Source organism: Spinacia oleracea, chromosome 3 (assembly GCF_020520425.1).
Source record: "Spinacia oleracea cultivar Varoflay chromosome 3, BTI_SOV_V1, whole genome shotgun sequence".
Lineage (NCBI taxonomy): Eukaryota > Viridiplantae > Streptophyta > Magnoliopsida > Caryophyllales > Amaranthaceae > Spinacia > Spinacia oleracea.
The window spans coordinates 709,592-726,109 of NC_079489.1; the positions used below are offsets into that span (position 1 = coordinate 709,592).

General features: G+C 37.6%; 1 protein-coding gene, 1 long non-coding RNA gene, 3 other non-coding genes and 1 pseudogene across 5 annotated transcripts; 2 read left to right on the top strand and 4 right to left on the bottom strand.

The window, feature by feature from the left end:
- Positions 1–511: 511 nt before the first annotated feature.
- On the top strand, positions 512–3,732 carry LOC130470616 (uncharacterized). Its single transcript, XR_008931335.1, has 3 exons — positions 512–1,227; positions 1,652–1,712; positions 2,348–3,732. It is a non-coding gene; the product is annotated as an uncharacterized lncRNA (long non-coding RNA).
- Positions 3,733–6,092: 2,360 nt separating this feature from the next.
- Positions 6,093–10,709, top strand: LOC110782372 (BAG family molecular chaperone regulator 7). The gene is made up of 3 exons (XM_021986510.2): positions 6,093–6,919; positions 8,955–9,236; positions 10,169–10,709. Exons 1-3 carry the CDS (start codon positions 6,272–6,274, stop codon positions 10,394–10,396), a joined length of 1,158 nt encoding a protein of 385 aa, XP_021842202.2. The 5' UTR covers positions 6,093–6,271; the 3' UTR covers positions 10,397–10,709.
- A 1,553-nt stretch (positions 10,710–12,262) lies between these two features.
- LOC130471227 (uncharacterized) lies at positions 12,263–12,354 on the bottom strand (annotated as a pseudogene).
- Positions 12,355–12,365: 11 nt separating this feature from the next.
- On the bottom strand, positions 12,366–12,436 carry TRNAG-GCC (transfer RNA glycine (anticodon GCC)). Its single transcript has one exon. It is a non-coding gene; the product is annotated as a tRNA-Gly (tRNA).
- Positions 12,437–13,566: 1,130 nt separating this feature from the next.
- On the bottom strand, positions 13,567–13,657 carry LOC130471231 (small nucleolar RNA snoR114). The gene has a single exon (XR_008931891.1). It is a non-coding gene; the product is annotated as a small nucleolar RNA snoR114 (small nucleolar RNA).
- A 10-nt stretch (positions 13,658–13,667) lies between these two features.
- Positions 13,668–13,738, bottom strand: TRNAG-GCC (transfer RNA glycine (anticodon GCC)). The gene has a single exon. It is a non-coding gene; the product is annotated as a tRNA-Gly (tRNA).
- Positions 13,739–16,518: the final 2,780 nt, after the last annotated feature.

Consider the following 16,518-nt stretch of genomic DNA (forward strand, 5'->3'; position numbering starts at 1 on the left):
AAATATTTATTAGCTTGATTTCGTTTTAATTACGAATAATCAAACTTCGTTATTTTAAACGTTTTCACGATTTATTTTAAACGATAAGTTATAAACGAAAATTTATTTATTTTTCGTTAACGATATTTTCATAAAGAATAATTTTAGCTAAACATTTCTATTTTTAGTAGTTTCCAAAAATAGCTCCAAGCTTTTAAATTACAAATTTGCCCTTATAATAATTCCAAGTCAACAACTACAAGAACCAAAGTCTTCTTCTTCCTCTTCCTTATCAGCATACTTGGCAAACATGGGGTATGCCAGACAATCAAACTTTTGACTTCCTCCTTCACCAATTCAAGCCAACGCACAACCCATGAGATCCATTGTATTTCAATTCTACTGGTATTGCCCACTGATTCTCCTTCTTCTCTCTATGCCAATTGTTTCCTGACAAAACCATTAACAATAGCTCATAGATGACGTTTTGCATCCCTCCAAAAATCTATAAATAGCTTACTGATTCACCATTTCAATTCACAACCAAAACCAACATCTTATTCCATTATCACCATTAGAAATTGTGAAGTTTTCTTACCTCATTCCTCTATTTTGGTCTTGAACCACCACCATCGCAGCCGCCACTTTTCTCGGCCTTCATTTACCACCACGACCACCTGCTGCCTCCATCATTCCCAGCCACCCGCACCCGCACCAAACCAGTCAACACCTCTTCCACCACCTCGCCTCACTGCTGGCTGCTTTAATCGACCACCACCGCCACAATCCCCACCCCTTTCCTTCGACCAAATCGGCCCGCAGTGCCGCACTCCCCTGCCTCTATCATCCTTTGCCTCTGCCGCACCACCCAGCCACAAAGACACCACACTCCGGCCACCTAACCTCGTCTTAGAACCATCTCCGCCCCAAACAACCCAGCGAACGGCCGCTGCGCCGACCAGACTTGACCGGAAACACCCCTCCCCTGTTTTCCCCTGTTTTACTCAACCACCCTCTTCCTCCTTCCTTTTTGTTCCGCCGCACCGCAATCACCATCACCATCACCGGCGCGCTTTAGCGCCGCCGTGCCGCCCAGCCAGCCGCCGCCTGTCTCCCTTCTTCTCCCCTCCTCCTTCGTGCCCCCTCCCCTGCTGCTCGTGTTCTACAATTTCAGAAACAAAGTTTCTGAAATTGAAACTTTGTTTTATTCCTCCTTATTCAAGTTGGGCCAAATCAATTGGGCTTTGGGTAAGACAAACATGAATTTCAGATTTTCAATTCCTTAATATTCATGTTTTAATAAATTTTATGATATAAATTATTTACTAATGAATTGTTATTATTTTCAGGAAATAAATAAATTTGATTATCGAGTTTAAGAAAAATAAATTACCGTACTAAATTTATCAAGGACAAAAATTAAATAATAAACCTACTAGCTTTATAAGTCAAAAATGGAATTTAAATAATAATTTTTTATTTTTTTTTCGATTTATGAAATATATATATATATATATATTTCGATTTAAATTTCGTTTAATAATATTTTCGTTAAATTATAAAATTATACTTTTTATTAAAATTCATTATAAAATTCATTATGATTTATAAATATCGATTTGAGATTATTTAACGTTTCAATAACTAATTCATTGATTTAATATTCTGAAAGAATCGGACTTGAAGCTCAGGACGAACGATCCATCGAATAGGAAGTATAAACTACGGTTGAGGTAACATCTATTGCTAACACCCACAATCCCCTTATGAAATGTGTTTTGATGAGATTATGACATATGTTTATAATGATATGTTTTTATTGGATTGTGGGATATGAAATGTGTTTATAAAGTATGCTTTATGATGATTATATTCAAGCATGTTTATGTATGATTTTATAAGAACGATGTCTATGAGTTAATAATAAGATACGAAACATGATAAATACAAGTGTAAACGGTTCTGGAAGTTAGTGGGGTTACTATTTCTAGGTCGTGCACGTACCGCCGTACCGCGGGACATCCAACAAGGGAGAGTGCTCCTTGAGGATTACCGCAAGTTAAAAGAGAAACTATTTAGGTACGGGCGTATGTCCAACAAGGGAGAGTGCTCCTTGAGGACTATCGCAAGGTGGGAGACGTCCCGCAAGGCTAACTTGTCAGTTACCAAGTAAAAAGGAGGTTTTAAGAAAGATAATGGGAACTATCAAAGTTTCAAGTTATAAATGATGTTTTATTGCATTTATGAAAATGTTTTACTATGTTCTATTCTCCCTGATTGCAAAGTAAATAAAATGAATTGAAATGAGTTTACGCTGTTAGGGTAGCATGTTACTGGGCCTCGGCTCACGATGTTGCTTTTGTTTTAGGTACGAAGAAGATCGTGGGATGCCTTAGAGTGAGGATGCAACCATCAAATTCACGATCGATGTTTAATAAAGATAACTATGTCTCACTAGTAATAATGGATGTATTATTTAAACTCTAAGTATTAAGTTAGATTTTAATATTTATCTTTAATCAATGTTAGGAATATTTATTAAAGTTCGTTTAGATTTCGGTGTAAATATTAAAGAATTAATCGAAGTGAAGTATAATTACAGTTACTCAACAGTAGTCAGTAAATTTAAAAAGGGTATGTCGCCTTGTATTTCCCACGAGGGAGATACGGCAGTGACGCTCCGACTAAATTAGGGTTTCCGCTGCTAATTAAAGGTAATTAACCTAATTAATGGTGTTTAAAAGTCGGGGCGTTACATTTTAACACACAAATAAGTTTATTTCAGTCTAAATAAGCTTATAAACTTAGTGCATATGAGTTCAGATAAAGTTAGTTAAGTTCAGATAATATAAGTTCAGACAAAATAAGTCGAATAGAACGGAGCCTAAAAACAAATTGATAATCTTTTATATAAGGTGTCGCTTCGGTGGCAGTTAGTCATTCAACTTCAAAGAAACAACAGATAAAAAAAATAAAAATAAAAAGTGGTATTCTCTTTGTGCAGAATAAAGTATTGTGTAAAGTGCAGGTTCTGCTTGACTTTTAAGTTTTATGTGTAATTTCGTTCAGAGTTTCGATCTCTAACCATGGCAAATGATGTAGTCAAGGAGTGAGAGAAGTTTTGTCTGACCGAGGAGGAAGAGATTGTAGTAGGAGGTGATTTTGAGGATGATAACGATGTGTATTCAAGAACCCAGGTTTCTTTATCACTTGTGGGAAAGCTTAGTACTCATAAGTCGTACAACGTCTAAGCGATGAAGAGAACGCTACTGTAATAGCTCACGCGTCATGAGCTGCTTGTCGGACCGAGCTTCGCGCCTAAGCCTAATTTCACTCAATTTAACATACTTTGTCGTGCTTTTTCAAAAAAAAAAGGAGGCTAGGGCACATCCCAAGAGTTCATTAATGCTCGTACATGGCGTGTTGTTTTCATGTTGTGTTGTATCTTGCCTTAAACCGGCCCGCCCCCAATCCGACTCGACCAATGCCATATTTAATTGAAAGCTCTTCAATATTATCATACTTATCTTTCACCCCTTCTTTTTTCATAAGAAAAGTAAACCCAATATCGCAACGTAAAGTATTTTTAAAATTATTTCGGATCGGACTCCCTAAAACCATCCTTTAAAATAAAACAAAAAAATAAACACTCGGACCCTTTTCCTTTGTGAAAACCGAAAGGGAGTTTCCTCCTATTAAAACGCAATCCATTGGCCGTGAAATCCTCAATTCACCAATTTTAATATTTCCCAAATTACCCTCCATCTCTCCCTTTCTCTCTCCTCTTCAAACGCAATCCATTGTTTTAAGATGATAAACAAAATATAAGAGGGTCTACCAATCATAGCAAACCTTATAATTTACAAAAATAAAAAGGCACGATCATTATATTAGGAATTTAGGATTATATATTGAGATGTGAGTCAAAGGAATTTAAGATTAAGACATATATCCCCACCTAATTAATACAATTATGCTTTTATTGATGAATCCAAGAAATAATTAAGGTGGAGTGATAGTGTGAATGAGATATTACATCAGTTTTGTAGGCTCTGTTTTGTTCGACTAAATAAGTTCAAATAAGTTCAGTTAAGATCAGATAAGTCCAGTTAAGCTCAAATAATATAAGTTTAGAAAAAATAAGTTTATTTCAATTATTTTTGCACACAAATAAGTTTATTTCAGATAAAATAAGTTCGGATAAGCTCAAATAATACAAGTTCAGACAAAACAAGTTGAATAGAACGGAACCTTAATGTTTTACTCACTAGCTACTTCGTATTTTTCGCGATTTTAATGTGAAATTTTGAAAAGTTTGATTTTTTTAAAGTGTAAGTTATGAAAAATTTAACAAAATTTCACATGATAGTATTATTTTATTATATTTAAGTAACAAAATGCAGTTAAAGTTTGTTTGTTTTGATTATGGATAACCAGTACTTCAGTACGGAGTAAAAATGAATGGGGCATAAATTTCAATAATGTAGAGGTTTTTTTTAACTGAAATAAAGTAGATTAAAAGTCATTAAACTCATATATGTTCATATGAATGAATTATAATAAAGTTCTATAAGTTACAATAAATTTATTTATACTTTACTAAGTATATAAATTCAATTCAAATAAGTCTAGATTTCTTCAATGAAAAGAACCGCATAACAAATAGTGTGTGAAAATCGGTTTAAGGGTGATAAAAATTTCAATAAAGTTAAGACATCAATTATTGTTACTTTGTTAGATATCCGACCCACATGGTCCACACCCATATTCCCGTCAATTCATTACATCCGTCCAAATATCTACATGTGCAAATTTTATGTTTAAAATTTCTCTTTTAAGGGTAAAAGTGGAATAGAAAAAAGGGCCTTTACTCACTTTTTTGGTTTGGAGATTTACTCCAAATTAGATTGGCACTCCATATTAAAAAAAAAATAACAAAAAATATTAAGGATGGCACTGGATCGACCGGGTTAAGGCACGATACGGTCTAACACGGGAAAAAAACATGGCGCTGCCACGAGTCATAGTTCGGTACAAGCATGAAATTATGCGCGGGTCCGATATTTACTCTTTTTGGTAAAACACGATAAGCCATGACAAGACACAACGTGTCACATTTAACTGAATGAAATTAGGATTAAATACGAAGTCTAGTCCCAACCTTTTGAAAGTTTCAGCCTAACCCATCCCGCGACGAAATAAGGGGGTCGGACACGCTCATGCACGAGGCACGTGGGCTCGGCATGGAACACTCCCTGACCCAACTCACAACCATCTTTACCTTTGTACTTTGTAGTTTGCACATAAGACTTGAGTCTCGGGGGCTAATTTGTCACATACACTAACGTGTAGAATTTAAGTGTTGTACTTTTATTGATCATAGAGACACAACTGCAATTAGGAGGAGGAAGAAAGGGAGAATACCGTGTTTTGTCCCACACGAAATTTCCACTTGTTTAGACAGTTAGTCGATAAGAGATTGTTAATTAGTAATTACTTTACTGGAGTAAAAGTACTATAAACGCAACTGAATTGCTCAGGTTGAAACAAATTCATTTGAAGAATTCTCCAGCTTAACCAATTCAAATTGAATAACTTTTATTAATAAAACAATTTAGTTCCAGATATACTTCATATGTTGAGTCACATCAAATCTATTTCGGATTAGTATTATATTCATCACATTTCGTGTACGATTCAAACAACATCAAAGAAGACTGTGGGTTGGACCGGGCTGAGCTTCGGGCCGAGCCCATGACACACGGGCCTAACGGGTCCACAATGTCGGGTCGGGGTGAAAATTTCAAAATAGGGCCCATACCAACGGGCTTTCGTGTCGGGTTGTCGTGCCTAAGATTAAATTTAGCCTACTTTGTCGTGCAGAATCGAGTCGTATCGTACCATGACTTGCATTATCGTGCTTTTTCTAAAAATAGCGGCATTGACCCAGCCCAAGCGCACAACTTCGTGCTCTACCGGACCGGTTTATTGAACCCGCCCCATAACTATGCAGACGGACTACCTGAAATCATCAGTTCGAACTTCAAAGAAAGAGTCCGTGTGAAAGGATCTTTTCTCCTATTAAAACGCAATCCATTGGCCGTGAAATCCTCATTCCACCAAACTGAATATTTTCCCAAATTACCCTTTATCTCTCTATCTCTTTCTCTCTCCTCTTCAAACGCTATACATTTCCCTTTCAATCATCCATCATCATCATCTTCAACCTTTCTCTCTCCTACTTCGTCTTCTTCCTCTTCTTCTTCCTCATCATCAAGCAAATCCTGCAAAAATGAGCTACAGAAAGTACGAAATCATCGAACATTCATCTCCTTGCTTCATCACTGAAACCTCCATTTTCCCACCAAAATCCCTCTCCTTAAACCCCTTCTTCCCCCCTTCACTCATCTGCGACGATGAACCCACCTTCTCCCCTTTCGATCTGGTCCAGATCGAGTCATCATTCCCGCTCTGCACCACCTACAAGCGAGTCGTACGCCGAGTCGACCCGGTTGAATCCTACCTGAAGGTGATCTCCGAGCGAGTGAGCTCACTCGAGTCGAAGTTCGACAAGCTGCTGCTGTCAAAGGAGAAGGAGAAGAAGGCGAAACAGCAACAGGAGCAGAAGATGCGACAGGTGGACAGGAAGTACTCGTTTACGGCGGAGATTAAAGGGGAGGTGGAGAAGAAGTACAAATGGACGGCGGAGATTGAAGGGGATGATGACAAAAAGGGGAAGAAAGGTGAGAGGAAGTACCAGTGGATGACTGAGGTTAAGGGGAAGGAAGATGAGAAGAGGATTTACACGTGGAAGGCTACCATTGGTGGTGATAAGAAGAAGAAGATTGAGAGCGGGAAGAAGAAGGAGAAGGGTTCCTCTGCTGCGCGGATTGTTGAGATCGAAGAAACCTCTGATCATAGAGCTGTGGTTATGCGTCAGGTATATCCCTTCTCTTTGCTGTTTTATGTTAATTTTGTTTGGTTTATTGTTAATCGTGTTTGCCTAGTGTTAATCGTGTTTGTTTAGCGTTAATTTTGTTGTTTTTGTGTTAATTCTGTTTGTCATTGGTTTGATAGAAGCAATGTGAATATGTGATTGATTTGGTGGTAATAATGGTGTTTGAAAGCATGAACATCCCTTATTTTTTGCTGTTTTGTGTTAATGTTGTTGGTTTAGTGTTAATTGTGTGTGCTTAGTGTTAATCATGTTTGTTTAGCGTTAATTATGTTGTTTTTGTGTTAATCATGTTTGTCATTGGTTTGATAGAAGCAATGTGATTGATTTGGTGGTAAGAATTTGGTGAATAATGGTGTTTGAAAGCATGGACATCCCTTATTTTTTTGCTGTTTTGTGTTAATTTTGCTTGGTTTAGTGTTAATTGTGTTTGTTTAGTGTTAACTTTGTTGGTTTAGTGTTAATCTTGTTTATGATTGGTGTGCTTGAAGCAATGTGATTGATTTGGTGATAAGGTTTTACTGAATAATGGTGTTTGAAAGCAATGACCATGGATATCCCTTCTTTTTTGCTGTTTTGTGTTAATTTTGCTTGGTTTTGTGATAGTTTTGGTTGTTTAGTGTTAATTTTGTTTGTGACTTGTTTGTTTGAAGCAATGTGATTGATTTGGTGGTAAGAATTCAGTGAATAATAGTGTTGGGTAAACGTACAGTGAGTTCTTACGGCATATGGGATAGCTTTTGTTGCGACTATTATGAGATTTGGGGTGACTCGGCCGTCTTATATCGATATACCTGGTTTTATGGTGATCCCTGAGTTTGAAAGCAAATGACAACGGGCCAATTTGTATGGAGTCGTGGGTGAGAATTGTGAGATGCTGAGGTTCCGATTTTACTTGGTGTACTGACCACTTGAACTGGTTTCTTTGGGTTTTTGAATATCTTGTGAGCTGATGTTATTTGCAGACTGCATGCTGAAAAAATGATTGATCAGTTGGATATGGTAGTCCTAGAAGATTGGGAGGGATTTAATCGGTTCGGTACTGATAGTGGTTACTTTTTGGCAACTGAGAGCTGTCTCAAATTATTGATCTTAATTCTTAGCTTTATCTCTAACTGTATCTAAGTTTGTCAAGCACTCAGAGCAGTCTAGTTCAGCTGACATTGTTAATGATGAGATCTGAATTATGGGAAATTAGTGGAGAAGAGAACTTTGTTCCTTGTCTAGGTGGCTTCTAGGAAGAAATGAAATGCTGAAATATGGAAATGGGAGAGTTATAAACAGTGCACGGGTTAGGTTTGAGCCGTTTGACGGAATGTATCTTCTCCTTTTTAACAGTCCGTGTTGAATGATGTTTAGGCCATTTGGTCAGTTTAAAGCTTTGTTGCAATACTTCCCTACTAATTATCTATAGATTGTGAAAGTTTTGAATGATGTGCAAAAAACTTTGAAGTCGATATAGTGTTTTCTCTGTTTCTGTATGCTGATACATTTCCTGATGTTTGTTCAACAAGCTTGTAAGTGTAAGTTACTCTGTTTTCTTACAATCAGTGCTGGTTTTATTTGAGCTTGAGTTGTCACACCTTGGAGTATTTGCATATTTGGTACATGTTTTACTACTACGGTAACACAGAATTACGGGTCAATGAAATCTCAGAGAAGTAACCCTGTGGCTGTACCGCTGTAGATCCTACATTGCTGTAGATTTCTGAAATTTTGTACGGCCCATATGCTTCTTACTTTCTTAGTATGTTTTTGGTTTATACCGTGTCTCTGCTTATTCAAGGGATCTCTCATATCATATGGAGCATACTAGATTAAGATTCCTGGGTGTAACTGTTTACTCGTTGCTAGTCCCGTACTCCCGTGTGCAATTTTGCTTCCCCCCCCCCCCCCCCCCCCCCCCCCCCCGAAAATCCTGGACCTCTCCCCCTTGAATATGTTGCTATGTTCTTTTGATTAGAATATGGTCATAGCAAACAAATTTATCTTAACCTTTTGTTGTATTGGTGCCATACAGGCTTTTGCCAAAAGATCTACCAATGATAAAGGAAAAAGGAAGGAACTATCACCCTATGATGCAGCAGCTTTGATCCAGTGGACCTTCAGGGCTTACCTTATTCGCAGATCTAAGGCCCTACGTGCCCTTCGAGAGCTTGCCGTTGCAAAAACTAAGTTGAAGGAACTCAGGGCATTGTTCCATAACTTCTCCTACCGTAGCCGCGTTTCCCGTGATGCTGAGGAGCGTCAGAAGTTCTCAGAGAAAATCATCGTTCTGCTCCTCACTGTGGATGCTATTGAGGTGAGAACTTGTTTTCACGGGCATAATCTGCCTTTTAGCTTATGTGAATCTGCCTTCTATATGGCTGATAAGTTCGTCAATTCTGAATATCTAACTGAAAGTGAAACCAATCAAAAATTTGAGCTTTGAAGGTGATTATATACCCAGAAACTGATATTCAGGTTGTAAAACAGACAAAGTTTTTAAACCAATTCGATACTAATTGAAAATATTAGGCTTCTATAACAATTTTGTGCCCGAATCCAAAATGTTAGTCTCCAGAATGATGAACTAATCCAATTTACAGGTCTACCTTACATATTATCTACTTAGCTCCTGCCTGGATTGTATGGATTAAGAGGGGAATAAGTTAGGGAGGAAAAACTATGGTGTTTTTAAAGGTTTTGATTGAATGTGATAATTTCGTGGGTTAATTAGTTCCCCTAAAAACAAGGGTAAAAATCACCCACCCACCCATATTCCCCCATGAAAATTTTACTCTTCTTCTTCCTCATTTCTCATCCATGCCTTTCTCTTTCCTCTGAAACTTCCTTCTCTTCTCATCTTATTTTCTGTTACTTTCCCTTCTCTTCTATTCCAAACAATTCTCTATCTCCTGCATTCATTTTCATTTTGTGGGATTGACAAAACAACCGGCACGCTAAATTGCTAACTCGAATTCAGCCCAATTTGGTGTTGTCTGCTGCAAGATATCAAGAAATGTTCTTCTTTTAATTTAATTGAGTTATCCAGAAACTGATATTCAGGTAGAAAAACAGATTAAGTTAACCAATTTGATATCAATCTGAACATGTTAAGCTTCTATAACAATTTCATGTCGATCCCCCAAATGCTGAACTAATCCAATTTACAGGTCTACGTTACATATTATGATCTACTTAAATTTAGTAAAGTGGTAAATAAATCTCGTAATTTTGCAATTTGATAATCAGGGAGTTGATCTGATGGTGAGAGCTGCAAAGAGATCAATGGTGGATGAACTGGAGGCAATGCTCGAGGTGGTGGAACCCCAACCTCAACCTGATGGTAGATCTCTCTCCATGAGGCGAAGGACCTTCGACATGCCTAGTGGGACCATCCAAAAGGAAATCGCCGAAGGTGTTGCACAGGTCGTTCAAATGCTTGATGAAGAAAACGGAACCTTTGAAGCATGCGTATAAAGAAAGAACTTGGCTAAACTCGGTTAAAAACGTGGTTATTACATATTCAGCTATGTTGTTGTATGTTTTGTTAATTTAGGAAGGGTTAGAGTTTGCAGTCTAAAACACATTTTGTGAGTTAATCGGCTCGAGTTTCTAGGTTTAGTTTAGTAGTAATGTATTACCAGGAGGATTGTTTCTACTGCTTTGATTTTTTTTCCTTCTTGTTTTGAGATGCTTTTGAATGTTATGTGATCTGGGTTTGTTCAAAGTGTTGGGTTATGCAATGAAGGAGATAATGAGCAGAACCCGACCCGGGTGTGATTTGGGTCAATTTGTTATACTTGAATCCAAATTTGACTCGACCCTCGAGTTTTTCGGGTTGAGGTCTACCGGTTATTTATGCAAATTTTCCGTAACAGATTTTACAGGTTGGGATGCTTAGGGTGTGTTCTCTTCTACTTATAAGACATGAACTAATTTGAACTAATTTGAACGATGGGTATACTAAGACAACTAAAGTTGTGTTTCCAAGCGGGTATGCAAAGTATAACAAACAAACAAACAAAACGCTAAATTGAAGAACCAAATATGCATTGCCAAGCAGGTATAAAAATTAACAAGCAATGGAATTAATCGTTCACTTACTTTAAACAACGAAGATTATATTATCAGGCGGGTATACAGAGTATAAAGAAACAAACGATGGGTATACAGAGTATAAAGAAACAAACGATGGGTATACTAAGACAACTAAAGTTGTATTTCCAAACGGGTATGCAAAGTATAACAAAAGAACGAACAAAACACTAAATTGAAGCACCAAATTTGGATTGACAAACGGGTATAGAAACTAACAAGCAATTGAATCATCTTTCACTTACTTTAAACAACGAAGGTTATATTATCAAGTGGTATACAAAGTATAAAGAAACAAACAATGGGTATACTAAGACAACTAAAGTTGTATTCTCAAGCGGGTATGCAAAGTATAACAAACAAACGAACACAACACTAAATTGAAGCACCAAATTTGCATTGCCAAGCGGGTATAGAAACTAAAAAGCAATTGAATCAATCTCTCACTTACTTTAAACAACGAAGGTATAAAGAAACAAACGATGGGTATAATAAGCAGGTATGCAGAGTATAAAGAAACAAACGACGGGTATAATAACACAACTAAAGTTGTATTTCCAAGCGGGTATGCAAAGTATAACAAAAAAACGAACAAAAACACTAAATTGAAGCACCAAATTTGCATTTCCAAGCGGGTATAGTAACCAACGAGTAACAAGTAATTGAATCAATATTTGACCTACTTTAAACAACGAGGAGTTATATTATTATCAAGTGGGTATATAACAAACAAGGGGTATACGAAGACAACTAAGATTGTATTCCCAAACGGGTATGCAAATAACACACAAATGAAAAAGAAAACACTAATCGAAGCACCAAATCTGCATTACCAAGCGGGTATAAAAACTAACAAGCAATTGAATCAATCTTTCCCAAACGGGTATATAAAGCGGGTATATAACAAACAATTAGTATACGAAGACAACTAAGGTTGTATTCCCAAACGGGTATGCAAAGTAACACACAAATGAAAAACAAAACACTAACTGAAGCACCTAGTGCATTACCAAGCGGGTACAAAAACTAACAAGCAATTGGATCAAACTTTGATTTACTTTAAACAACGAAGGTTATATTTTCAAGCGGATATATAAAGAAACAATTAATGGGTATACCATGACAACTAAGGTTATATCTTGAACAAACATTTTGAGTTGACAACTAAGGTTATATTTTGACAACTAAGCAAACTAAACTAACAAACTAAACTAACAAACAAACCAAAAAAAATTGAGTTCAAAAAACAAGCTCAGATGCACAAACGTTTTCTTCTGGGTGATCAGAAGATCGTGAAGACCCCAATGGTGCCACTTTTTGTGCAGAAATCATCACAGCTTGGTTGAGAAATTGCACCAGCCGGGAATCGAACCCGGGTCTGTACCGTGGCAGGGTACTATTCTACCACTAGACCACTGGTGCTTGTTGTTAATACTTCTAATTATTTATATTTTAGCAAGTTAAATGTGTTACAACCATTTGTATTTAATAATAGTCATAAAAGTGTAATACTTTTTAAAAAAAAATGGAAAGGTAAGCTTAAAGTTTAGAAAGTTTGGGGTATCCAATACTACCACATCGGAAATCCGTATAGGACCACCATCAAGTCAAAACTCGCCACTAAAGTTGGAAATCTCCCATTTAGTTAAGCACTGAGCAACTTCATTACATTCTCGGAAGAAAAACTATCAAGTTGTACATAAGGGAAAGAAAATGAGAGAGAAAAATATACTTGGTAAGATTCAACCAACTTGAAACAAAATGAAATGATTGTTTTATAACCGGGCAATACTAATTCTATTTTAAGGCATGAAATGAAATCTAAGTGAAGTTTTACAAGAGTTATTGTGTTATTACATTATCACTATGATTTTAAAGAACCCCATGTCTTGAGAAAGATCTTAGGTCCGTAGTACAACCTACTACTCCTATAAAGAATGAGATCCTTGAAATGGAATAGAACTTCGACTTGATTTCTTGTCTTGTGGAATACGGAGTAGTTGATTTACATGAATTCTTGACAAAGGGGAAAATATAAAAGAATATAACAAAATAATTGGCGAATGCTATATTCTCAAGTCAAAGTATAAACAATTTAGCAAAGCATTGATTCACTTTAAACAACTAAGGTTATATTCCGAAACAGATATATAAACTAACAAACAACGAAACCACAAATATTGTACTCAGTATTCCCTAGCGAGTATATAAACTAACAAACAATTGAATCATCAAGTTTGCATTATTAAGGGCTATGAAAAGCAATAACAATCTTTGACTCACTCTAAACAACGAAGGTGTTATATTATTTAACGGGTATTTAAAGTAACAAACTAGCAAAGATTGTACTCCACACGCGAGTATAAACTATCAAATAATTATACCAACCATTGACAACGATGGTTGTATTCCCAAGCGGGTACATATACAAACTAACAAACAATTGAACAAAACATTACAAAAAGCTGTTCAAAACTAACAAACAATTGAGCAAAACATTACAAAAAAATTGAACAAAACTAACAAACAATTGACAAACATTACAAAAAAACAAGCTCAGTTGCACAATTTTCTTCTGGATGATCAGAAGATGGTAGCGACCCCAAAGTTGCCACAATATGCGCAGAAATATCATCACTGCTTGGTATGAAATTGCACCAGCCGGGAATCGAACCCGGGTCTGTACCGTGGCAGGGTACTATTCTACCACTAGACCACTGGTGCTTGTTGAATACTATATCTGATTTATTTTGCTTAATCAAGTCTTCAATCATGTGGGTTTTTTAATCAGAAAAATCAGAAATGGGGGCAATGTTTATTTTTAAGTTTACATTTTGTTTTGTTAAGTTTAATATTTTTGAAAACATTATCTCGTCCCATAACTTTTTTTTTCATCTTTGTAATTTTGCTTTCTCACTTAATATCACCTCCGATCACGAATATAATGCAGATTTATGAACAAAATGAGATATATGAGTTGTTTCAATGAAATTCGGTAGTATATGATTTTTCTTACATATGTACAACATAAATTCGTTCACATTACCTTCACTGATTACCACATATTCTCCAACTGAAGCTACAAAACAAGCAAAACTTACTGTTCTCCGGTTGCTCCTAAATAATTGTCGCTTTACTATTTGTACAGTAATTTATAGGGAGAACTAGATGTTTTGTGTGTCTTATACTTTGAACAAGCAACTTTTACTAAATATATCAATTTCTATACATTAGGCCATCGGTCTCATCTTGGGAAATATTTGGGTGTTCAGGGGGATTTAGGAAGGTCGAAAACCTCATCTTTTAATGACTTGGTTGATAAGATTGCCCGTCGTATTTCTAAATTCGCCTTGCTCAGACTCTCTGCAGCGGCGAAGTTGGTGTTGATCAACTCTGTGCTGGTGGCCTCTATCTCCCATGTTCTGTCTGTTTTCAAGAATCCTCAATCTATTTGTGACCGGATTGATCAGTTGTGTTTGCGGTTCTAGTGGCGTTCTTTGCCTTCGACGTCGGCCATGGCGTTGCGTCCTGCCTCATTGTTGCATCTGCCTAAGGGTATGGGGGGTCTGGGTATCCGAAACATGTCCTATTTCAACCAAGCCCTTCTAGCCCGGCAAGGTTGGCGTCTTATTCATCATCCGCAATTACTGTTAGCCCGTATTTATAAGGCCAAGTACCCTGGACTGTTCGTCCCGGGCTCTTCGCCTTCTTCCAGGCCTTCGTGGGGATGTAGGGGGATCATGGCTGGCAACCAAGTTCTTTCCCAGGGGTTAGTTTGGAAGGTAGGTTCGGGGGCTCGGGTCCGGATTACTCTGGATTCCTGGGTTCCGAATGTTCAGGTTTCGTTTAGAAGTTCCGTGCTTGCGTTGGATTATCCGACTCATGTTTCCTCTTTAATTAATCCGCGTTCAGACGCGTGGGATGTTTCTATGATTCGTTGGTTGTTTGACAATTCCACAGCCAATGCCATTCTGGCTATGGAACGGCCTCCAGTTCCTATGGATGACTTTGTTTATTGGAAATTCACTCCTTCTGGTTTGTTCTCAGTTAAATCGGCATATGTTGCTCTGGTAGAAAAAGGGTTATATTCAGCCTCGCACTTGCCTTCTATCCCGGTCAGCTGGTGGAAGCGGTTCTGGGGTCTTCCCATCCTCCCCAAGTTCAAAATCTTTGTCTGGAAATTGCTGAATAATGCTTTTCCAGTTGCCGCTGTTCTTTGGGCTCGGGATTTTCCTCTGGATCCGCAATGTTGTTTTTGTCTCTCTGCTCAGGAATCGATTGAGCACTTATTTTGTCATTGCCCTCTTGTTCGAGCTTGGTGGCCTGTTTCTCTCGGAGGTAGTCTGCTTCCGCGTCCATCTCCTGACATGTTTCCCTCATGGTGTGCGGATATGATTTCTAGGTTTTCTTCACATGGCATGCCTCAGCTGTTGTTGGGTTTTTTCTTGTCTGCCCTTTGGTCCTGTTGGGTTGTCAGGAATGACATTCGATTCCGTGGTTTGTCTTTTTCGGAGGCAGCCTTGTCTGTAGTGTTCGACTCTTGGTCTGCTCGTCTTAAGGATGTGGTGGGGTTTGGTTTGTCTTCTGAGGTTCTCCAGTTAGTGTCTAGGCCGCAGTCTCCTCCGCTTCTGTTCTCCGGTGGGCTGCAGGGTTTTTCTATATAACCCTCAGCATGTTGTCCGCCTTGTTTTGATGGTTCTTGGATTCCAGTTTCTAACCAAGCTGGTGGAGGGTGGACTTTCGCGGATTCTGTCTCCTCTGTTTCGCTTGGAGGCGGTGCTCGGGCTTGTATTGTGGACTCTCCTCTTCATGCAGAGCTTAGAGCTTGTGTCCTTGGTCTTCAGGCTGCTGTGAAGCGAGGGTTCTTTTCCCTGTTGATTTTCACAGACTCAACCACGTTGGTTCGACTGTTGCAACGGTTGGTCCTCCCTCCAGTGTCGATTTCCTGGTCTCTTGCGGAGGTTCGGTGTCTTATGGCTTCTCTTCACTCTTTCACCATCTGTAAAGTGCCGAGATCGATGGTTAAGGACGCCCATGTTCTTGCCGGCCAGGCTCGTCGGCGTCAGCTTTTTTTGCTTTCTTTTTAATTTCTGTCTTGTTTGTTCTTAGTCCTTCTTGTCAAAAAAAAAAAAAAAAAAAAAAAATCTATACATTATAGTTGTTTGTTAAATTTAATAAAAATTTACATTCGTGAATAGCATTTAATAAAAGAAGCAAAAGTCATGGGTTGTGACAATTTATTGCAACATCTTGTGAAAAAAAAGGGGTCTTGGTAGTCTTTGTTCTTCGAAGAAACTTCCAAAAAGTTGTGTTTGTTATGACTAGACAATGTGTTGCACACTTGCACAAGTCATGCATTTTTTTCTTGGTTGCTAATCAAGGTATGAATGCATGCTCATGTCACCTTGAGATGTCATAACTACATCTCATATTGTACTTACAAAGCTTCCAAGGTCACTATTTTACCAAATTGGTACATAATCAATCAACTAATAATTTAAAAT

Excerpts from the sequence above, each read along its gene's own strand:
- LOC110782372 (XM_021986510.2), top strand. The coding sequence starts at position 6,272 with ATGAGCTACAGAAAGTACGAAATCATCGAACATTCATCTCCTTGCTTC. Across the intron at positions 6,920-8,954 it reads GAGCTGTGGTTATGCGTCAG|GCTTTTGCCAAAAGATCTAC; the intron begins GTATATCCCTTC and ends GGTGCCATACAG. Across the intron at positions 9,237-10,168 it reads TCACTGTGGATGCTATTGAG|GGAGTTGATCTGATGGTGAG; the intron begins GTGAGAACTTGT and ends TTTGATAATCAG.